This window comes from Rhineura floridana, chromosome 11 (genome assembly GCF_030035675.1).
Source record: "Rhineura floridana isolate rRhiFlo1 chromosome 11, rRhiFlo1.hap2, whole genome shotgun sequence".
Lineage (NCBI taxonomy): Eukaryota > Metazoa > Chordata > Lepidosauria > Squamata > Rhineuridae > Rhineura > Rhineura floridana.
Genome location: NC_084490.1, coordinates 43,407,043 through 43,431,354, shown reverse-complemented (window position 1 = coordinate 43,431,354; position 24,312 = coordinate 43,407,043). Strand labels below are relative to the sequence as shown.

At 46.0% G+C, this 24,312-nt stretch overlaps 2 protein-coding genes across 7 annotated transcripts in view; one reads left to right on the top strand and one right to left on the bottom strand.

The window, feature by feature from the left end:
* The window catches only part of ABI3 (ABI family member 3), a 25,630-nt gene extending 5,456 nt beyond the window's left edge, over positions 1 to 20,174 (top strand). Inside the window, exons 3-8 of the mRNA XM_061588274.1 lie at positions 6,063 to 6,239; positions 15,859 to 15,944; positions 17,099 to 17,185; positions 17,513 to 17,700; positions 18,316 to 18,441; positions 19,298 to 20,174. Of these exons, the coding sequence (XP_061444258.1) occupies positions 6,063 to 6,239; positions 15,859 to 15,944; positions 17,099 to 17,185; positions 17,513 to 17,700; positions 18,316 to 18,441; positions 19,298 to 19,461 (828 nt within the window). The 3' untranslated portion in view covers positions 19,462 to 20,174. The remainder of the gene's footprint in view (positions 1 to 6,062; positions 6,240 to 15,858; positions 15,945 to 17,098; positions 17,186 to 17,512; positions 17,701 to 18,315; positions 18,442 to 19,297) is intronic.
* PHOSPHO1 (phosphoethanolamine/phosphocholine phosphatase 1) overlaps positions 16,839 to 24,312 on the bottom strand; it is a 30,215-nt gene continuing 22,741 nt past the window's right edge. For all 6 annotated transcript variants that reach the window (XM_061588278.1, XM_061588275.1, XM_061588280.1 and 3 more), the window contains one exon: positions 16,839 to 24,312. In XM_061588278.1, the coding sequence (XP_061444262.1) occupies positions 23,551 to 24,312 (762 nt within the window). In that variant the 3' untranslated portion in view covers positions 16,839 to 23,550.

Below are 24,312 nucleotides of genomic sequence, written 5' to 3'. Positions count from 1 at the left end.
TGAATGTTGCTGCGTTCTAGTGAGAGAACCATGCATCATTTTATACACTTCTATCATGTTGCCTCTTACTCGCCTTTTCTCTAAAGTGAAAAGCCCCAAATATTGTAACCTTTCCTCGTAAGGAAGTTGCTCCATCCCCTTGATCATCCCCTTGATCCTGCAGGGTTGCTCTGTGTTGCCCAGCTTTTTTGAGGGGTTCTTTGCAGGCCTCTGGTTAAAGCCCCAAAGCAGACACACCCTCCTTGGCCTCAAAGCCCTTACTGCAAACTAGTCAAAGGGATTCCCTCTCTTTTCCCTTCATACTGGAATATAAGGAGGCATACACGATGTTCTCAAACATCAGGTCTTTTTTCCTGTTACTAGAGAGCTGCCTGACGGTTTTCCTGTTTCCCTGAGAATAATACCGTAAGAAAAACATAGTGGATCAGGAAACATCAGTGGAATGGATTAATCACCTCTGTCCTGTCACCAGTTTGGTATCTCCAGTCCAAACACTTATGAAATCCGCTCTTAGCTCAGTAGCTGTGGGAGGTATGGGAAAGCTGTAAGGAACAAAGTTTACCTTTTGCTTCATAACTGGAACTTCCGGCTGCTGGATCCTAGAACGTGCCAACATTATGCAGTTGCTGGCTCTGGCTTTCTTCTCTGCCTGCAGGCCTCTCTAGTCCAAAGAAAGAGTTCACCTCTGAGCATGTGCATTATTATTGCATTGACAATATTTCTGATGCCACAGTGTTTCACAGTTCATCCATGATCTCTGTGTAAAAGGCTGCTGCTGGGGGTGGGGGTGAGTGCTTTCTTTTGCCATGACAGAGAAAGGAAGTGTGCATTGTAGACAAAGCAGGGTTGATGCTCAGTTTGGTCTCAAAGCTCCCCGTTCCTTTTGAGCCAGAAACTTTTATTTCTTAATTTAAAAAGGTGTTACAAGTAGAAGCACACAGCATTAGTGTGGCCACTTGCAATGAGCAAGAAGTCCATAGGCCCACAAAGTGTCATGTAACAATGGAAGGAAAGATAGGGTGGTCTTTCTGAGAGAAAGAAAGAGAGAGATTGAGAAAGGGCGTAAGAACATAAGAACATAAGAAAAGCCTGCTGGATCAGGCCAGTGGCCCATCTAGTCCAGCATCCTGTTCTCACAGTGGCCAACCAGGTGCCTGGGGGAAGCCCACAAGCAGGACCCGAGTGCAAGAACACTCTCCCCTCCTGAGGCTTCCGGCAACTGGTCTTTGGAAGCATGCTGCCTCTGACTAGGGTGGCAGAGCACAGCCATCACGGCTAGTAGCCATTGATAGCCCTGTCCTCCATGGGCATAGCAGAGGGAATAAGACTGTTTTTGTTTTTATTTATTTTACTTAATACAATTTATATACTGCTTGAATGTAGAAATCTCTCTAAGCAGTTTACAAAAAAATTACCAATTATCAATAAAACAGTTAAAAACAAGTAATTAAAACAACTACTACCTAAAAATAAAACAGATCACCATCTGAACCATGAACTATCAAATCTCAACTTAGACAGAGAATGCTGAGTCACAGCATTGGTTCATCTAGCTCAGAACTGTATACTCTGACTGGCAGCACCTTCCCAAGGTTTCAGGCAGAGTGTTTTCCCAATCCCACCTGAAGATGCTGGGGATTGAACCTGGCACCTTCCGCATGCAGAGCATGTGCGCTACCACAGCCCCTCCCCAGTTACCTTACTTAACCACATCAGGCAGGCTCATATCTTTGAGCCTCAATCCACACCCCTGTCTCATACTATTCATTCATTTGAGCTTAAATCAAAACAATGGTTTTCCGTCGCTGCTATATGACTATGGGAGTTAATTTGCATAGCAATGTTAGGCTGTGTTATTGCTGTTTACTGTTTTTGTGAATGGTCACAAAAACCTGTACCTTTTGCGTTGTGTTGACATTTGGTCTCATTTTTTCTCTGTGTGTGTATGTGTATGTACACGTGTGTCTGTCTGTCTATCCAGCCACACCTGTCAGCTGAGGATAACACTTTGTACTATTGAACTATCAAGAAAAACATATGCTGCAATAACTCTGGTAGTCTTGAAGACACCACACCTTAAAGCAGAGGTGGGCAGACGTCCAGCTTGTCAGATCTACTCTGTTTTTAACTAGGACTCCCAAGACGTACCAACAAGAGGCAGGTGCAAAAGATGTAACAGTTATAATTAAAGAACAGAGTGCCTCTGTCTGAACACAGTCTGAGTCTAGGAAACTGTTTTCAGAACCAGAACAGTCCTTTCACACAAAAGGCTACTCCTCCTGATTAGCTTCCTTCACTTCAGTTACAGAAATCAACAGAAATCTTATTGCTAAATAATTGGGGGTCAAAATCTTTTATCAATTTACTGCAAATGACCCAATCAGCTGGCTACCCCTGCCTTAAAGAATTCTGGATGCTTCCAGACTGTTGCTATTTTTGGGTGGGAGTCAATCGCGTACCAGCAAATTCGCGTTGCGTAATTATCATTGATGTGGAGGTCTTGTGCAACAAACCTGCTTCCCCCAAAGATCAAACTTTTAGCGACAAGGAAAGTGATGGGAAAATGCACTGGAAAATGTGGGATAATGCTTGCTTTGATGCTGATCCACACCATACATTTAGCACATCCAGTGCACATTTAAAACACATGATTTCCCTGGAGAATCATGGGAATTGTAGTTTGTTAAGGGTACTGGGAAGTTGTAGCTCTCTGAAGGGCAAACCACAGTTCTGTTACATCTCCAGAATTGGAGGCATTCAAGAGGCAGCTGGACAGCCACCTGTTGGGTAGGCTTTAATTTGGATTCCTGCATTGAGCAGGGGATTGGCCCTTATAGGCTCTTTCCAACTCTACGATTCTATGATTCTATAACCTCCACACAAACAAATCAGAGTACATGTTCATTAACTAGCCAATGTCATCTAATCTCCCTGCAAGCAAATCAGGATGAATGCTCAATAAACAGGCCAGCTCCTTCTGGAAGTTATAAGAGGTTACTGAGTCTTTCCTGACTGCTTGATGCCAAGAACAGATTAGACTGATACCTATTAGCCAGCCATGCTTTAGATCGGATGTCCTGCTCCACTAGGGCAAAAGATTAATCTGAGCCAAGGCACAGCCCCAGAACCAGTTTGGAGCCTCACCCCAAGTTCCCTAAGGCATCACTGGAAATCAAGCATGGTGGAGAGACACAGCCATTCTGCAAAGGGATTGTTAGAAGGGAATGCAATGTTGTACACATTTAACTGCTGTGTAATTTTATTGTCGTTTCCCCTTATACACAGGGGTGTAGTCATCCAGGGTCTCAGGGGGTCTTAGACCCCTTACTTTTTGGGGAGCAGGGTCCCAGCAGGGCCCCTCTGTCTCCACCATCCTACAAGTCAATCAGCATGAAAGAGGCATGGGAGCCACTGAGAAGAGTCTTCTAACATGTTTCCTTGTCCTTTCCTGCTGATTGGAGCCACTCAGAGTGAAAGGAGATGAGTCAGCCACTGAGAATACTCGTCTCAGTAGCTAATGCTTTCCGCTTTCATGCTGTTGTCTATTGTTATGGGAGAAGGCATTAACAATGATCTCAATTATTAATCTCAGCAGCAAAAGGGGGGTGAGGCATGGCTGTGACTATTATGAAGTGACCCCGCGCTTCTGAATTTGCCATTACAGTACTGCTTGTACAATATCGTTTGCAACAAACTCCTTGGGAATAGTCTGTTCAGCTACATTCCCATCTGCTTAGCTTGCCTGGTGCGTTTTCTCTATGGCAGGGCTTGTATTTGTCAGAGTTTTTGTCATCAAGTGGCATATGAGGTTGAGGGAAGAGCTAAGGCAGAGACAGCAAGACAGCCCTTTGCTTATGCAATAATGAATTTGCGGCTGAAGTGGAGGCTTCCTAGTTTACGGATTCCACTCATATAGCCACAGCCTGACGGCTAGCTGCAAACCGGGAATTAACTTCTAAAGAAACATGCGTAGGGGCTGGAGGATGCAAACAGAATTATTTGCTGCCCTTTTGTGGCATCTGAATAAATATAGCATGTGAGGGGGCTACTTCATTAACTCATGGCAAGGCCAGCCCTGGTGGCATGGTCATAGAAATGCAGTATATTTAAAGCTCTGAGCCAGTCCAGTTCCTTCAACTTTCCCCCATTATGATTTTGGCTTCCCCTTCTGAATTCCCCCCTCCCAACATCATTTGGGGGCCACAGAGCAATAAGTCCAGTATGCTGTTACTAATAAGCAATCAGTCTTGGGGGCCCTCCAGACATCTTTTTTAAAATTGTGCATTCATGATGATTTGTGCTCATTATGGTATCGGAGTCCTACCTTCAATACTGTTTGTGACTACAAAAGTTTCAGGGTGGGTGTACGGCTTCATTTGCAGTTGGTGCCATAAGAAATCCTGCAACTTTGCATACCACAAATGTTCCCATTTTGTTGTGGTGGTTGTACTATAGTGCAAGAGTGCCCCTTCCAGCCAGCAATAATGCAGTAACACTGGGGAAGCATCGCAGAACTAATAAAGTGGAATGATATGTGGATGGTTCCGTATGAAACGCCACTAACGCTAATGCACTATTACTGCGTCAATGACATGTTGCAGGATACACCTGCAAAAAACAAACAAACAAAAACCCACACCAGTCAGGAGGGACCCTAACGTATTTTGATGCCTGGGGTAGAAAATCCAAACGACTAAGGCTGCCTCTAGAATTCACTAGAAAAGACAATAATGCTGGGAAAAACAGAAGGGAGTAGAAAAAGAGGAAGACCAAACAAGAGATGGATTGATTCCATAAAGGAAGCCACAGACCTGAACTTACAAGATCTGAACAGGGTGGTTCATGACAGATGCTATTGCAGGTCACTGATTCATAGGGTCGCCATAAGTCGTAATCGACGTGAAGTCATATAACAACAACAAGGCTGGCTCTACCATTAGACAAAGTAAGATGGATACTTCAGGGTTTTTTCTTCTTCTTTTCCTTCAAACCTTGGCTTTTCACCACACCTACTGATACTTCACTCAGAGAATGAACTGACTATTATATAGCTTGAGTGGGGAACCCCTCATTAGGCCTGCCAGACCTTTCCATTTAGCCTGCTAGGCTGTTTTGGTCAAGCCACACCTACCATTTCTACATCTGATGCAGGTAAACAGGGCCAGCACCAGAGGGCAGACAGACTGGGCTCTAGTCAAGGGTCCCTGCAGCCCAGAGGGGTCCCTGAAGGGCCCTTCCTTAGAGTGGGAGGGTGGTGCTCCAATTCTGTGATCCATGGCAGCATCGGGTCATGCAACCCAACCCTGCCACAGACTGTGGGAGAGCTCTGAGGCACTCCCCCAATACAGACAGTGTGGGGTTCAATAAGCCCACAAGCACTCATGCAGTGTGAATGCTGTGTGTGCTGTGTGCACATGCCTGCCATTATCTAAGATGGCAGTGGGGGCTTTCCTAAGAGGCTGACTCCTCCGCCACCATCTTGGTTGATGGCAGGCATGTGCGCTACACACACATCATTCACATGACATGAGAGGTAAGTGGGGCACATGGGCAGGCTTATTAGCTCCATGCTGCCTGTATGGGGGGGGGTTGGGCTGTGGCACCATGGGCCCGGGACAGACTGGTGCCGAAGGGACCAGTCATGCCTGGAGCTGGCCCTGCAGATTAAGTTCCAAGTGGGCCAAAAAAGTGTTTGGAGGGTGCTTTGAAGTCCTGACTATCAACTGATTGTTGGGGCTTCAAAGCACAGGACGGGGCTCTGCAAGCACAGAGGAGCTGCTGATTGTTGGTGCTTGATGACAGCCCTGCACATATAGGGTAAAGTGACCAGCAGGAAGGGCCACTGAAGTTGTGGGAGAGGAGGAACCAAAAATGGCTTACCTAATGGTGTGGGCTTTGCTGCCTGTCCTCTCCCTAATAGTAGGGTAGGCATTGCCAGTTAGTGTTGACTGGCGGTACTGAATCTCCAGTGAAACTAATTTCTGCAAATGATTCCTGATCCAGTTTCTTGTTGTGCTCCAGACAAGGCCTGCGGTCCTCCTCACAATGTCTCTTTGTCTCAGGTGGTGGAGATGCACAAGGAGAAAGTGGCCCGCCGAGAGATTGGAGCACTTGCTGTTTGCAAGAAGTTTCCACACTACCAGAAAATCATCTACCCAAGCTGCCTCAAGCCCCTGGAGGCGTATTACAGGAAACCACTGAACTTCAACAGTTTGGATGAAATTGGTCATGGGATAAAGGTAAGAGCTGGACATGTCCTCCTTTGCTCCCTAAGCGGTAGTCATCCTCCACACTAACAAACCACAAAAGGGTCCTAATCCAGAGAAGAATTGGGGCACATGCTGTTCAGCCTGCAGTGGAAACAGTGGCAAAGTACACAAGCTTGGAATGCCTGGAGAACTCTGTGGAAGGAGGCAAAGGGGTTAAATGTTTGTTGGTGGAGGTCAGTGGTGCCCCAGTGTGGCAGAAGTCTAGGGTCCCACTCAGCAAAATGAGCAAGAAGGCCCTCAAAATGCAGTAGGGCTAGTTTGCCACATTTTGTAGGAAGTAGGCCTTTGTAAGACCATCTAAAATTACCTAACTGCACCACTGTCCAGTTATGACCCCACATTTGTCCCAAGCTCCTCTCACACATTTGCTTACCCCTACACTGTGGTCCCTTCATCATTGTACCTCTATGAAAGGAGGAGGGGAAGCCACACTTGTGGAATTTCTTCCTGTGATGTAGCTTGCTTAGGAGCCTTGACAGAAAGAACAGCGTGGCAATCCTACCTGGTGAAGACAGAAATAATGTAATGCACTTTGCACACTTCAAATCAAAATAATAAACATGATAATGATAGCTGTTTCGTCATCATTGTCGTCGTCATCATCATCATTATATCCCACTTTTCTTCCAAGGAGGCATACATTGTTTTGCCATGCCCCATTTTATTCTCACAACAACCCTGAGATGTGGGTTAGGGTGAGAGGCAGTGACTGGCCCAAGATTACCCAGTGAGCTTCAGGACTGAATGGGGATTTGACTCTGGCTCTCCTAAATCCTAGATCAACACTAATCACTACACTACATTGGCTCGTAACTAGCTAGAACTCTGTGTGTGTGTGTGTGTGTGTGTTTAAATAAGTAAATACCAAAGTAACTTAATACCTTGAGAATTAAAATAATTAAATACCAACATCTAGCCATGGCTACAAATCATGGATAGATAAACTATTCAGGGCAGTGATCTTGGTTCACATCTTGCCATCAGCCATAAGAGCAATCTGAAATACACTGAAGCAAAATGTGGAGAGAATGTATGTTCCTTCTATCACTCCTGCCAACACAATGCAGAAAAATGCTCGTCATTCTCTGGACTTGTCACAGGGCCAGGAAATTCCTGAGCAACTGCTGACACTCATAGATAGGAGGCTTGGGAGATCAGATCTCCACCTGAACTGCGCCATAACTATTGAGCAGAGGCGGCGGAAGCAAACAAGCAAATAACTAAACCCTTATTTTTATTCATAACTCTGGCTGTGCTAATACTTGCTGTGTGGAGTGTGTGGTTTGCTTAGGTCTCAAAATGAGAAGGTGATGTGGCCTGCACAGAAGATTTGATGACTTATATAGAGACAGAAACTCAGCAACAGACAGTGAGTCTCCAAGCACTTCCTCTGTGGAAAACTTGCATCTTTTGATGAACCACCAAGCAATTGCTTTCTTCCTCTTTTTTTGAAAAAGAACTGATTAGAAGGGAGTACATGGAGAACACCATCTTTAGAAGTCAAAAAATAAAATAAAGCAGTGCTTCAAATCCAAAGAAAGTTCATCACAAATATATTGAAATTGAGGCGAAATAGATTAGTCACACAACTCTTATATTGATTTCAGTGAGATTTAAGCATGACAAACTGTATTTATGTATTTATTGCATTTATATCCCACCTTTCCTCCAGGAAGCTCAAAGTGGCATACATATTTATCCCCCTCTCCATTTTATATTCACAACAACCCTGTGAGATAGGTTAGGCTGAGAGGCAGTGACTGGCCCAAGGCCACCCAGTGAGCTTCATGTACTTGGAGATCATCTAAATTCTGCATAACATTGACTTCCTGGGCAAGTAGAGTTTAAAATATTTTAAACTCCAAGGTTCCTAGCCCACATGATGGCTCAGGAAGATACTGAAAAATATGTGTTCAGTGGCTTCTGAAGGAGGAGAAACCAAAGCCTTGGGATGGGGTTTCCCTCTACTGCTGAATATGCCTGTATGGGGGAAGAGACTTGGATGTGAGGAGCTTCTCTGCTCCCTCATTAATTCCTAGTCTCTATCGGATGATTGCAGAATCTTTCATCCCTTCCTTGAAATACAAGTCTTTATATTTAATTCTGAATAAAGTGAACCGACTGAGGAGCAGGAAGGAACCAAATTCTGGACCTTAATCAGCCACTTGCCTTGGATACCACAAGCACAATGGATGCCAGCCTAGTCTTACAGGTGTACTTACGGCCTGATTTTAAAAAGTAGCACTTCCTTTCCCATAACCTTTAAATTAGTGGATTCTCCATCTTCGGTATCATGTCACACACTGAGAAATCTGTCAGCACTTGCAGAACTCTAGACTAATGTAAAATGATTATGTGGGGCTGCCCTTGGAGCCTGTTAACTTTTGGGAAGCTTCAGCTAAGAAGTGGAATAGCATTTGAAGAAATAAATAAGCAATGAAAAATGTTTGGAAGTTTCACTTAGTGCTGAATGCAGTGAATGCAATTCATCTTAATGCCAGGCACCTCATGTCTCCTGATGGTGGTGGTGATCAGCCTTGGGTCCCACTCCCTGTTGTCGTTTGAGCAGGGGTATAGTCATCCAGGGTCTTGGGGGGTCTTAAACCCTTTGGGAGCAGGGTCCCAATGTCTCCAGCATCCTATGAGCCAATCAGCATGAAAGGGGAGTTCACTGAGTTAGTCACTGAGAAGAGTCTTCCAACATGATTTCTTGTCCTTTCCTGCTGATTGGAGCCAATCAGAGTGAAAGAAGGTAAGTCAGCCATTGAGGAGACTCTTCTTAGCAGCTAATACTCTCCTCTTTCATGCTTATTGGCTCCTAGGGATATCTGTTGTTGTGGAAGAAGGCGTTAACAAGGATCTCATTCATAACCCAGGAGCAAAAAAGGGGTGTGTGTGGCTGTGACTAACATGAAGGGACCCTGCACTTCTGAATTTGCCGCTATACTACTGCTTTTGAGACTAAATTCAAGGAGCTGTTTTCCACCTAATTATTTGCACCCTACTTAACTTAGTCTAGGCTCCCTGCTTCCTAAGGCACCCTGCTTAGTTCATAGCTGTGGCCACCCACACTTATGGGCAGGGCCAAATCTGATCTGGGGGTTCATCCAGGTTGAGCCTCAGCCCAAAACATTTCAGTGTCAACATTGACAGTTAACGCCTGAACAGTAGACTGAGCAGGTCACCTGATCACAATCTTCCCCATATGGAAGCAAGACATTTTGCTGCCTGAGGTGTAGGACAAGATCCCCCCCCCAAAAAATATTCCACATACAAAAGCCAGCTGGACTGGAAGTTAATTCCTACTTTCACACTGGCAATGGGACAGCTTCCCCTACTGCACCTGGAAGTCAGTTTAGCAGGCACAGGCAGGGCAGGCTGCATAGCACACACAGTTCTGTCCTGCAACAGAGGGGAATGGCCATGGTGCTTAGGAGGGGCTGTTGCTGCTGCCACCTCTCTCTTCCCCCCTCCCCCCCCAGCATCCTGCCACTTTAAACAGCTGCCTGACTCCACACTATGGTGAGATGGATATTTTGTTTCAATTATAGTAATGATTTCTAAATGTATTTCTATGCTTCTGAATCGACATCTGCAACTCTTACGCAAATCTGTGTCCTCTTTTGTCCTTTTTTTTAAATTAAAGTGATGCATTTCTTTTTTGGCAACACACAAGCAGCCTCCCTACTTACGAGATATTTCAGTTGTTCCTGTTTTCAGCCTGTTTTCTCATCCCTGCCCCTGCAAAATTGCCATTCTGACATTTTGCTTTTAGGGTAGCAGCTGATTAAAATGTTGTGGGTGCGTAAGTGAGGTCACATCCATATAATACGTTTAAAGCACTCTTATACCACTTTAACAGTCATGGCTTCTCCCCAGGGCTGGTTCTAAAGGGCGGCCAGGTGGGGCACTGGCCTGACGGCCACTGGAGCTACAGGGGGCCCCTCAGCCGCCCCTCCGCTCCCCTTCCGTGATCTGCGGCCCCTCCACATTCCCACCTACCTGTCTGCTGTCTTTTACCATTGCCCTTAACTAAGATGGTGGCCGTGGTTTCCCTAAGGTACTGAAGCCCCTGCCGCCATCTTAGTTGATGGCAGAGATGGTGGCGGAGGCATCATCCCCTTAGGGAAACCACGGCCGCCATCTTCGTTAAGGGCAATGGTAAAAGACAGAAGACAGGTAGGTGGGGGGTGGGGGTGGGCGCATGCGTGTGCAGGCACATGTGCCCGCACACACACATACACCGGGGCCCAGGGCAAGCTGATGCCCAAGGGCCTCAGCATTCCTGGAGCTGGCCCTGCTTCTCCCAAATAATCTTGGGAACTGTAGTTTGTGAAGGGTCTCCTAGCAACTCTCAGCCCCCATAACAAGTGACTGTTCCCAGGATTCTTGCGGGCACAGCACACAACAGAGTACAGGAATGGAGGGAAGGCCTAGTAGGGGGAGTGATCCTTGTTACGATTCTAACAGGTGTTGCACTCGGTTCCTGCTTGCGGGCTTTCTAATGGCATCTGGCTGGCCACTGTGAGAACAGAATGCTGGACTGGACTGAGTCTGATCCAGCACTGTTGCAAGTCTGTCTTTATCATAATCTAGGCTTATCATCTGTTATTTATTTTAAGGAAGGCTTTCTTTCTTTTTTTATTAAAATGTAGTATTCCCGGATCAGGGACATTTCCTTAAAGTAAGGAAGAGCTAGCAAGCCAAGCACATACACGCTTCCACAGATCTCAAAGCATGTGTCTCTCTCTCACACCTGGAGCAATAATACAATTCTGAATTCTGCACTTAGCAAACTGAGAAGTCACAACCTGCAAGTTAAATGTAAGTGATCCTCTCTTCTTCCCCGCTGGGCAAGCTACCTTGCAGAGAAATGGAGAACTGTGCTGTCGTCTGTGGCCAGCCATCTAGACCGATCTAAACCACAAGCATCTGAAACCGATGAGGCAAAGATGTTCTGAACAGAGAGGAAACGCTGTGCGAGTGTTCGGGTCCCACGCTGGCGTCTGCTTCCCCAGTAGTTTTCTCACCACAGCTGGGGCCTTGTTCCACTTCTGCTGCCCTTTGTGAGCGTGCAGCTTTAGCTCGGCAAGCCTATTGGCTGAGGGGCCCCAAGACAGGGCCCAATTTTTTGGAAAAGGTGCACCTCTGCTGAAAGGCACTTTCTAACTTGGTTGTCGGATAGGAAGTTCAGAACAATAGAAAGTGCTCCCCCTAAAAGCAGGTGCAGCCATGGCAGAAGCACAGCAGAGAACACTCCAGGCGACGGCGGGAGGCCAGCAGGCAGCATCCTCTGCGCTGCACAGCCACAGAAAAGCAGGGCTTTGAGCAGAAGCTTGGGTTGTGTGAGACAAGGAAGGGCTGGAACCCAGTGGTAGAGCATCTGCTTTCCGGGGCTGACAGTCCTAGGTTCCCAGCATCTCTAGGTAGGGCTGGGAGCATCGCCTGCCTGAAACCCTGGAGAGTGGCTGACAGTCAGTGTAGACAGTGCTAAGCTAGATGGACCAATGGTCTGACCCAGAATAAGGTCAAATTTGTGCCATTCATTTCAAGCAGTATCATACCACTTTAACAGTCATGGCTTTTCCCAAAGAATCCAGGGAACTGTGGTTTGTTAAGGGTGCTGAGAGTTGTTAGGAGACCCCTATTCCTCTCTCAGAGTGACAGTTGCCAGAGTGGTTTAATAATCAATCCTTCTGCCCCGGGAACTCAAAAGGAATAATGAATATGGACAGGAGTGATATGGCTTCCTGAAAGACTGTTCATCCATCACCACTGCTATTCCCCTACTAACGCACAGACACATGGAAGCAGAAGGGGCGTCTTTGCGCCTCTTCTCAGTTCATGAAGAATAATGAGGAAGACCAACCGTATCCAGCGTGAGTTGAGAATGTTCCCTAGACCACATCCTAGAATCCTCTCAGCAGAAGATCAAGGGGTTCTTGACTCACAAGGCAACATAGGAAAAGTACATAAGTAGCCAGTACCTGCTGAAAACTAGTAAGGCCAAAGGATAGACGCCACCAACCCTTTTAGCCTCATGGGCACATTTGGATGTTTGAGGGAGTGCTGTGGGCACACACCTTTGGTCACTTCTCTCCCCCCTTCCCCAACCCCCACCCTTGCAGAGACAGAAAGAGAGAAAGTGAATGTGCACACACTTTGCTTTCCCAGGGGATCTGAGTAAAGTTAGACCCAATAGAATTAATCTGAGCCTTGAAAAGCACATGACGCTGAAAGAGGAAGTGGAGGAAAGCATCATTCTTTCAACTTCCTCCTTAATCTCTATGAACTTTACAAGGGAGAAAGGGGTTACCACTCTCACCACCTCAGGAGTAAGGGGGCAGTGAGTTAGGTTGGGTGGGCTCAGAGGTTTGTGGGCACCGGGGAAGACCTCAAAGGCACCTCTGCATCTGCAGGCACCGTGCTGGTAACTCCTGGGATAGGACCAGCCAGTGCTCAGGTTGTGAGGCTACACAACCCAGAATCTTGCCTTTGTTCTAGGGCTTTACTAATCCCAGCTCCCATTCCTCTGTGGCCACTGATCTATCCTCTTAACATGGTGGTGAGCAACCCATGGTCTTCCAGCCAGCAGGCAGCGATGATAGGAGCTGGTATCCATCAACATCTGGAGAGCTACAAGTTTCCCACACCTGACCCAACCATATCAATGGCCCGCACATTTTATTTTCCTTTGTCTCTTGCTACTGTTTCATTACCTCTTCTTTCCCACTAACCTTGCTTCCCCACCCCCATGCCCTCAGCTGTAACACTGTCCTCCTCCTCTGGCTCAATCTCAAGCTGTTTCCTGGAAAGATACCAGAAAAACACTTAAAACAAGATGTCTCCACCCAGAAAGGGAGATTCCTATCTGAAAGCAGACATCAGCGTATGTCCCTGTGATGCCCCTGTATTTTAATATCTGTAAATATGGTAACTGAGGGTTTATTAAGCGATATATGGTAAGTGACTGAGTGAGAGGGGGGAGTACATGGGCTAGAATGCTAGAGAATGCTGTATGATGATTGGCTGAGTGTTTGAATGGCTGAAGGTATAAATGAGAGGATGACAGTTGAGTCTGGGAGGGTTGGTTGTGGAGTGAGGTCATTGGTTGATGAGGGATTTTGGAGGAGTTGGTTGGCAGAGTTCCGAGGGAGGCTTGGATTGTATTTGGCTGACATTTAGGCAATATATATATGACCAGAAACATAAAGAGTGACACTATATGAAACCATACGCTGGTTAAACATACCTTACATAATCTTGTTATTTCCTGGTGTTTATAAATAAATATTTTATTGGTTTACCAAAAGCCTGATCCTTGGCTGGGGCTTTCACAGACCAGAAGGGTGGGCAGGGTAATTACCAAGGTTGGGAAACAGTATCAAATGGTGGCAGCGGTGAAGAGATAGTGTATCATCAAGTATCCAGGGCAACCCAGGGCTGTATGCTTTATTGGCACAAAGATACAGGGGGGTTGTGGCCTGCAAGTGCACCCAGACACAAAGTAACAATAAGCCAGAAGGGAGACTAAGGCGAAGTCTCTAGCAGTATTGTTTACAGGGAGTGACTGGTGGTGCTGCCTAGCAGTGGGATCTTGTGAGATCTGTGCTAGGGTGAGCTAAAGAAAAATAAAAACTACGTTTCTCCCTGGTGGTAGCCACGGATGGGAGCCTGTCAGGTGGTGCCAGTGGGAAGACCATTACAGTCCCCAATAGGGATCAACATGTGTTTGCACTGTTATGCTCACCCAGACCTTGTTGAGATGTGGCTTTTGACAGGGATAAACATTCCCATATGAGAGCCAGTGTGGTGTAGTGGTTAAGGTGTTGGACTACAACCTGGGAGACCAGGGTTCAAATTCCCACACAGCCATGAAGCGCACTGGGTGACCTTGGGCCAGTCACTGCCTCTCAGCCTCATGAAAACCCTATTCATAGGGTCGCCATAAGTCGGAATCGACTTGAAGACAGTACACACACACACACACACACACACACACACATTCCCATCTGGAGGCAAAAGGTGCACACGACTTTGTTGTTATGTGCCTTCAAATCGAATCAAAAAAGAAGAAAAAACCCTGAAGTATCCATCTTACTTTGTCTAATGGTAGAGCCAGCCTTGTTGTTGTTATATGACTTCACGTCGATTACGACTTATGGCGACCCTATGAATCAGTGACCTGCAATAGCATCTGTCATGAACCACCCTGTTCAGATCTTGTAAGTTCAGGTCTGTGGCTTCCTTTATGGAATCAATCCATCCTGGTCTTCCTTTTTTTCTACTCCCTTCTGTTTTTCCCAGCATTATTGTCTTTTCTAGTGAATCAGGCCTTCTCATTATGTGTCCAAAGTATGATAACCTCAGTTTCATCATTTTAGCTTCTAGTGACAGTTCTGGTTTAATTTGTTCTAACACCCAATTACTTCTCTTTTTTGTGGTCCATAGTATGCGTAAAGCTCTCCTCCAACACCACATTTCAAATGAGTTGATTTTTCTCTTATTCGCTTTTTTCACTATCCACCTTTCACATCCATACATAGAGATTTGGAATACCATGGCCTGAATGATCCTCCCTTTAGTGTTCAGTGATACATCTTTGTATTTGAGGACCTTTTCTAGTTCTCTCATAGCTGCCCTGTGCAAAACTAGGGCTGGATCAGCTCCCTCTCCAAGAATTACTGACCCCTCCAGGCTCCCACCAATCAACCTTAATTACTCTCTGATCTTGGCTGGCATTGTTACAGCTTCTCACTTTGTAATTTCTTTGTCAGGCAGATTGCTTGTCAATGGGCTCCAATGACTGGTTTGGTGTTCCCTTAATGGGGAGAGCTAATATTTGAGAGATAGTTGGCAGTCTCCTTTTAGTATTTTGAATGGGAAAGCTATCAGAGCTTGGAGGAGGTGACCCTCTCCTGACCCTGAGAGAGAGAGAGTTTACAGCAGGGATAGCCAACACAGTGCCCTCCAGATGTAGTTGTACTATAATTCCCATCAGGCCTCTGCCAGCATGGCCAATGGTTGGGGATAAGGGGAATTGTAGTTCAATAGGATCTGGAGTGCACCATGTTGGCTACCCGTGTGTGTGTGAGAGAGAGAGAGAGGGAGGGAGAGAGAATAAAACAGCAGTTTTGGGGAACAGAGTTGTGGGTTTAAGCCTGAGGACACCATATGAGTACAGGTATCTTTCTCTCTGGGCATGTGATCTGGCACAGTGAATCTGCTGTCTCATACGGGTAGGTGCGGTTTTGCCTTCACTTATGCTCTGCTTGTGTATTTATAAAGCAAATAAATATTACAAAAAACAACACCCTAATTCTCCAACATTCTCTCCTCCAAAGGGAACCAAAACCCAAGTAGCTCTAGCCCTGAAATGCCTCACCTTTTGGAGAAAGGGGGAGCACACAACTCTATGAATGTGCAGATTCTTCTCTGGTAAAGTTTTTGGGCACCAGAATGATCTTGGCAGATTCTGACAAAGAGCTCCTTGGGAAAAGCTGATGGTAGAGGGTGATTGTCTTAGAGAACAATCGTCTGAATTTTCTTTCTCATACCTCTCATCTTCCCCTTCTAATATCTCTCTTAGGACCAAAGCACCCAGCTGGCCAAAACAGGGACGCTGTCCCGACGAGGAACTACATCAACAGCAGGGCAATCATCTGGGAGCCTTAGGTGAGGTTGGATCACTTACAGGCAGTAGACCAGCCCTTCCCAACCTTTGGGTCTCCAGATGTTGCTGCATGGCCAATAGTCAAGAATTATGGGAACTGTAGTCCAGAAACATCTGGGAACCCTAAGGTTAGGAAAGGCTGCATAAACTACTGAGCAGAGCCAGAAACTCTTATTTTACCCTATAGCACAGCCAAGGTTCCTTCTCAAAGGTTGTATTTCACTGTCATCTTCCTCCCTTGCCCAACTTGACTGAAATAAAAACTCTTTCAAAATGGATTATAACATTGAGGCCAGCCTGGCATCATCCAGATGTTTTGGATTAAGGCTGCATATGTACCATACATTTAAAGCACCTCACTCATCATCTTGGGAGCTGTAATTTACCCCTCACAGAGCTACAGTTGCCAGCACCCTTCAAAACTACAGTTCCCAGGATTATTGGAGGGGAAGTCATGTCCTTTAAAGTGTGTACACAGACAGCAACTTCCATCAGTGCCATGTAAATGGTTGGAATGATGGGAACTGTCGGCCAAAACATCCAGAGGGTGCCATGCTGTAGAAGGCTGATTTAGGCTGCAGCCTTTGTGGGAGGCTGGCTTCTCCCTCCACCAGCAGGGAGGGAGGTTCATTGGTGGGACATCATGTTGATGGTGCTCTTCCCCCACCCCATGCCAAAGGAAAGCTCTTCTGGTGTAGACACTCCTGTTTTCCATGGAAGTGTAACAATAAGGAAATATTCAATATATTATATATGGAATCATGCTAATTTGCAATACAAGACTTCCCTTAACATTGAGGTTGAAGGGATCCCAACTTTATGCATAAAAACCTTTTATATTGAAAAGCAACTCTCAAAATACAGTAAATGCAATCTGAGATGGTTTTAATAGGGGCTTAGGGACTGAAGGAGGAAAAGGCTACCAGTAGTTACTAGGCTATAAATTACTCTCCAGGTTTTGGAGTTAGGGTGACCCCGAATGCCAGCTGCACTCATGTCTTGCTTTTGGGCTTCTCAGGGGCATCAGGTTAGCCCTGTGGGAAACAGGATGCTGAACTAGATGGACCTTCAGTCTGCTCTTCAGTCAGAGTTGTTCTTATGTTCTCATGTCCCCAACATATGCAAATCTTTTACTCAAAATCTTGTGTGTTTTTAGGCGAAGTCACCGGATTCCAGAGCCAATACAGCCGCCCGTTGTCCCAGATGGCAAACGCTCATCTGCCTCATCTTTGTCATTGCTAAGGTACAATTTGTGAGATTCCCAGTATTGCAGAAAACGGGACAGACTCAAGGGAAAATTGGTGGCTGTTTGTGTAAGGAAAATGAAAATAAGGTTCTTGGCCAAGGCAGGGTTGGAGGTCAGAGAACTGTTATGATCCTCCATTTATATAAACAACATAAGGTGTGTAAAGTACTTTGTACACCTTGTAAACCGTTACCCCCATATATATATATGTTCACTCAACTGCTTTGATCTGCAGAACTGACACTTTTACAAGTGTCACATAACGTTCGTTCCACACCTGCAAGGAATCATTAACCTGAAATTTTCCTTGTTTGAATGTCACAGCAGTCCTGTAGAAGCGATGAACAAGAGCATTATGGGCCCACCTACTGAACCACCAACACCTCCTGTGCTCTCACCTTTTCCTCCACCAACAGAGGCAGGTGATGTTCCTCCTCCTCCTCCAGAAAGTATTTTGCTATTTCCACCTTTTGCAATGAACAACGAACCCCTGCTAAACCTCCCTGGGCCAGGTAAGACCTTTAAAAAGAAAAGAGCTACAACAAACTTGAATTCAACATCAGCTTGGTTAAGTGGGTGCCTGGGTGTATACACCCTACAAGTCCAGTACTGTGGAATTAGTTTCAGAACGCAACATCCTGAGTGTATTTTCTTTTTTTAAAAAGCAAGTTGCTAGCCCTTATTGTTACAAATATGAGCATAAAACAGATAATTCCTGGTGAGCTCTCAGAAAGCCAGTGAGCAACCGAGTAGGGCTTTCAGTACTCTTGAGGGCTTTAAACAGGCAATCAATGAATGGAGAAAGCTACTAGTCAGATAGTATCAACAGCAGTATGCCTCTGAAGACCAGCTGCTGGGGAACATGAACAGAGAAGTGCTGTTGTGTGCATGGCCTGCTTTCCAGGGTCACTTGGTTGGTCATTGTGAGAACAGAATGCTGGATTAAATAGGCCTTTGGGTATGATCCAGCAGGGCTCTTTGTATGCTCTTATGGTGGTGAGTGGGATACCGTTTCAGTGCCATACATTGCTCTTTTTCTCTCCCCAGCAAGGCAAGCAGGTACATAGCAGCACATTTGATTTTCTTGTTTGTGAAACAGTCAGCAAACAGCGTGTGTGCTTTTGCAGATCATGATTTTCCAGCACCGCCACCACTGGAGATTTCTAGTTTGGCGAAGCCGGGGCCTCCACTCCTGCCCCCTTCACCACCCCCAGAGAAATTACCATGGGCCCCAGACACCTATCTGGAAAAAGGTACCTAGTTAAAAACATTCAAACTGCTAGAGTGGGCTAACACACCATTATTCCAGCATTCTGGCAATGGGCATTGATATGCTAGGAGTCTAAACCACCTGGAAGTCTTCTGCTGTGCTCACACATAACCCAAATCCCAGCTGCTTGACCAGACCCTGACCTACTTGGTACTGAGGGCAAAGCCATCTGCCTGTGCTAAAGGACTCCTGCTTGCAGTGGAATCTGCTCCAGGTTTTGGTCTGGACAGCTCCTTGAACGTTCGGACTAAAACCCACTGACATTGAGTCACCAGCTGCCCTGCTTGTTTGTCTGCATTTTCTCTACACAAATGTTTTGCTTCCGGATCTTCACCTGCCACCAGCAGTGAAAGATATCTCTTCCGTATATGTGCCTTTTCAATCTAGATTTCCTATAGCTCTTTATCAGGGCTGTACAAAGACATTTGAGTCCCTGAGAGGTAAAATCCAACTTGCACATACTAAAGTGAGACCTTGTCCACTGGGAAGCTCTGATGTATGAGCCCTATTGGAAAATATATATATATATATATCAGGAGCTCTCATTAATTTCCATGTGCAGGAGACCTTCCCAATGGACTAGGTCCCATGGGTCAGAGCACTCTGCCTTCCACTCCCCCCCCTCTTAGGACACCCAGGCACTCTGCTCTTTATGCCATCACCGTCACAGTAAGCCTCATTGGTTACATGTATCGCCTTGACTGGATGATCCCAAAATTGCCATTCCTCTTTCCTTCCTTCTTAGATGATCTTCAGAGAGCTCAGATCATGTATGTGCTTTTTGTTGCTTCCTCCCATCACCTGACCTCCTTTCTCTCTTCTTTTTCCATTGCCTTCAGTGGTGACCCTCTACCCTTATGCTCAGCAGCAGGAGAAAGAACTCTCGTTTGCAGAGGGGACTATTATTTATGTGACACGAAGATACTCGGATGGCTGGTGTGAGGGGGTGACAAGCGATGCAGAGGGGTTGTTCCCGGGGAACTATGTGGAGCCCTTGCAATGAAGGAAGCTGAATAGATATATAGATATATATATATATACACACACATACACAATATTAAAATGTGAGCTCTGATAAATTGGGTGAGGAAGACTGAACACCTTGTTGTTACCTTGGAGAGAGTTCATAGAAGGAATCCTGGGTGGTTGTGGTATATGTTGCTATAACATCATTCATATTTTCCCTGATCACTCTAACCAGGCTGAAATAAAGCTAGTGGGAACAATTTAAGAGGATGAAGGGAGCCCCCCTCCAATTCATCAGAATTTGGAGATGCATACTTCCATATTTGCTATCATTCCTCCTCCTCCTTCTCCACAAGTGCCTGCATCAGTTATGCATGTTCCTTTAGACTGCAATAATACACACACTTATGTGGGAGTAAGCCCCATTGAGCTCAAAGGGGTTTAGTTCTGAGTAGACGCATATAGGATTGCATCACACAGCATTTATTTCTGCCCTTACTGAAGCAACTATTGCATAATCCAACATCACTTTCTCCATCTCAGTTTTAGCAGAACACTGTGCTGCATCTGATGTGCCCGCCCTTATCACATCTGTGGATACTGTTATACTTTGATTGTCATGGTTGTATTGCGAATACTGATTTTAAATAAATAAATCTTAACTGATTTAAAAGTCACTAATATACATGTATTAGAAAGGCATAGCTTTCTTATACAAATAAACAAAAACTTCACTCCAACATAGCAATAAACACCAGCAAAGTGTTTTGATGGAGGTGTGCGTTTTTTCCCCCTTGGCTGCTAGCAGGTGGCACTATTTGAATTGCTTGCCTCTATCAGGGCAGGCTAAAGGTACAGAACTTGGCTGGGTGCTTACAAAAGAGTTTGGTGCCCAAGATGGAGAAACTAAATGACCTTCTCTTCCATTAGCAAACATGGGACTTGTGCCATTCCCATTCATTTTTTGGGGGTGGCGGTTGCCTAAGAAAATTTCCCAGTGGGCTGGGACTTAGGGATCAGAGTGGTTGGTACACCACCCTTTAATGCAGGGATAGAGAACCAAAGGTGGTCCAGATGGTGTAGCGACTCCAACTCCCATGGGGCCTGGCCAGTGCAACCAATGGGGGCAGGGACAATGGAAGTGGTAGTCCAGAAACATCTGAAGGGTACCGCATTGGGTATGCCTGGCCTAGGCTGTCACAGAATAAGAGAGGCTGGTTTCCAAGGGTCTGCCTATAAAGGCTTCAATGCCTAGCAAATGCTCTTTGTGCACACAACGGCAAGAAGCCTTTGCCAGTGGATCAGGGTTTGTCCAGGGGTGAATATCTGTTGATGTGCTGAGACAAACATACATGACTTAACTGTTTATGCCATTAGAAGGGAGCCATGGGCATGAGCATAAAAAGAGGGCCTGAACCACATGAAGAACTGGAAATATACAAGAGGATAGAAGTGGCTTATTAAGTTAGACGATGATGTTGGACTCCAGGTCCCATCAGCTCCAGTGGGGCCAGGGATGATGGGAGGTGCAGTCCAGCAACTTCTGCGGAGGGCTACAGGCTCTCCCCTGCTGCTTAAATTGTAGTCAGCTCCAGCTGCGAAGTAGAATGCAGAACTCTGAATGCTTCCATTATCTCCATCTTTTCTTTTTCTTGGAGAAGGAAGTCAAAGCGCATGGGGGGCAGTCAAAAGGATGGCCTATAAAATGATGGACTGCAAAACTGGAAGTGGCTTCAGACTGCAGGGTGAGGGAATTGGGGGATCTGGTTTATGACAGAAAGAGGAGAGCTCCTCGGGAGGAAAGGATAGAAAGAGGTGAATCCAAGGCCGTTGCCCCTGCCTCACACTGGTGTCGAGAGAGTTCATACATCCAACACTGCAGGACCACTGGCACCCATGACGGCTACACGGTTGAGGGGAGGGTAGACACTTGGAAATGTGTCCTGCAATAACTGCCCAACGCCAACACAGCATATGAAAGACAAATCAAACTGGATTTGCTGGATTTTGTTTCTTTGTGCACTTGCAAAAGAGGTTCCATGGCTTTAAAGTTCCAAAGAGAAAGGACAGACCAGCTGAGAAAGGGAGAGAATGACTACAACCAATGGAATTTGCAGAGAAAACGGGATACAGCTCAGGTGACGGCAAAACAAGTCACATATCCTACGAAGAGAGAAAGACGCACACACACACAAACAAATGGGTCTGCTTGTACAATGTGGGGCAGATGAGCAGACTGCAAGCTTAAGGATAAGACCATCCTGGCGCTTTCTGGGAAAGCAGCAAGGGAGAGGAAAATGGAAGGCTACAATAGAATATCAGAAGAATCTGGCAGGAATCAGGGGGCACCCAAAGCAGCACCTTTAGATGCTGATAATTACAAGGATGTGTGTGTGCGCATATCATCTCATGAATCATCACTTGTTATTGCCATTAAACACACCCTTGGGAGTTCTGCAAAAGCAGCACATAACTCATTAAGAAGAGAGAGGCTTTCCCCTAATTTGTTTGCATTAAAGTTTTGCACTGTCCATCTTTCCAGCCTTTGTCCTATACTTGCTGCCCCCATTGCTAAAGCCTTTGGGCTATTGATAAGACATTCCTTCTCTCCCGGCATGGGCATCTACAGGTACTTTTCCATGGAGGTGGGGGAGAGAGACTACAACTCCTATCAGCCCTAGCAAACATGGCCAATGGCCAGGGATCAAGGGAGTTGTAATTTAGCAAAATCTGGATGGCCAAAGTTCCCCATACCTGCCTAGGAACATAGGCACCCATGTTCCTACGAGATTGTAGTTCTGTGAGGGCATCCATGGATATCTAACAGAGAATGAACAACACCCTTACCAAACTACCACACCTAGGATTCTTTGGGGGGAGCCATTAATTGATAAAATTGTATGAAAATCAGTATACAGATACAGCAGAGAGAGAGGGAGGTCTTTTTCTTTAAAACAGTGCATTTGCAGCATGAGATCCACTCAGCAGGGACTGAACACCCAGAGCTTGGAAAAGTTACTTTTTTGAACTACAACTCCCATCAGCCCTAGGCAACATGGCCACTGGATTAGGCTGATGGGAGCTGTAGTTCAAAAAAGTAACTTTTCCAAGCTCTGTAACACCTTGGCTAACAAGCCCAGATTCTAAACCACACTTCTGTTTCCACTCTGCAACCAACCCCCCACTCCATTCATTGTGAAGGACATGGGTGCTGCAACCACAGAAATTCAGCTTTGTTTTCAGAGGGATGAGGAATAGAAAAAGAAACTGCAAGGAAGAAGACTGTGCATGAATGGGAAAACATACAAAAATTAAACCTAGACCGGCAAGAGACAAAACGTATAATGAAACTATAGGCTCCAGATGTAGCTGGACTCCCGTTCTTATTGTCTCCAGCCTGCATTGCCAACGGTCAGGGATGATGGGCATTACAATCCCAAAAAATCTGAAGAAACACTGCCCCCCCTACCTCTGACCTAAGTGGTTCATATTAGCAAGTGGTGAGCCCTGCAATGATGCCAGGAAGCATTAAGTCTGACCAGAGGATGATGTCTAACCCCATGCAGCTGCACTAGACTGGAATAATTTTTCTTGCACCCCCTTTCCTTTCTGGAGATATCATCACCCACCCCATTCCCAATTCCCTGCCCCAGTTTAGATCCACAATAATAGATTATTATGACAGTCTATTAGATGGGGCAGGATCTGGAAATGCAAAAAAAAAAAAAAGTGGGGGAGAAGACTTATATTATCACCCGTGACCGGTTTAAATGCTTTGGTGGCAACAGAATTTCCCCATATGCTAAAGGTGTTTCCAACAACTAGTTTGAGTGAAAATAGATTAATGCTTTTAGGGAATGCAAGAGCATATTTTCTTTAAAAGAAGGCGATCAAAAATATTAAAATGGCCAATCATCCACCCACCCTTCCTTGAATGGATTTCCTAACTGCATAGAGAGCCCATATCTCAAGATCAAAGGAAGGGAAGATCCAGAGACAGAGATTCTGAGGTGGAGAAAACCCAGAGAGTCTTAAGCCAAGCATGAGAGGTATGATGTTAATCCTTTGGATCTTTCCAAGCAGCTTTGTCGGGCGGTGCTGCTTCTCCCACCAGGTCCTCTCCCAATCAACATTTTTTCTTGAGCGCTTCTTGAAGGTAACACAAAACTTCTACAGCGGAGTCCCATGGGACTACGGTGGCCTGGTAGGCCCCAGTTTGGTTTTTCTCCATCTCCAGGATGAGCTGGTGCATGGGGTAGCCTTTCCTCGGGAACGCAACATCGCTCGACTTCATCGCCGTGGAAGGGCAGAAATCATTGGCTCCGTCTCCGACATAGAAGACTCTCTCAAACCTGGCTCCCTCTTGTGCTCTCTCGGCCAGGTATTCCGTCAGGATCTTGTGCTTGCACATGTTTGCTGGGCACCGGGGGCAGCTGTGTGAGTGGTAAGGACCCAAGGTGAAGTAGCCCCTCTTATCAAAGCTTGACGGGTTGCTGAAGATTTTACGGAAGAGGGAGTAGGCACCGGCAGCCCTCAAGGCACATTCAATGCCAAACATGTTGGCATCGGAGATGAGGATGATCTCAAAGTGGTCCTGCTGCTTGGAGAGGAACTGGAAGAGGTCGCCCATGCCGGGAGAGAGTGGGATCTTTTCATAGACCGCTTTAAAATTGGCCATCTTCACCCCTTGGTCACCCAAGTACTGCAGAACCCGCTGCATGTACTCATTGTAGAAACCTTCACGGAAGGTTTGGCGGATGAACTCTGGAAGCTGCTTCCCTGGAGCAGTCTGGATGACAGAGTCGTCACTGTTCTCATTCACGATGGTCTCATCAAAGTCGAAGATAAGAAGGTACTTCTGGGCCTGTGTCACAGCCATAGCCCTATC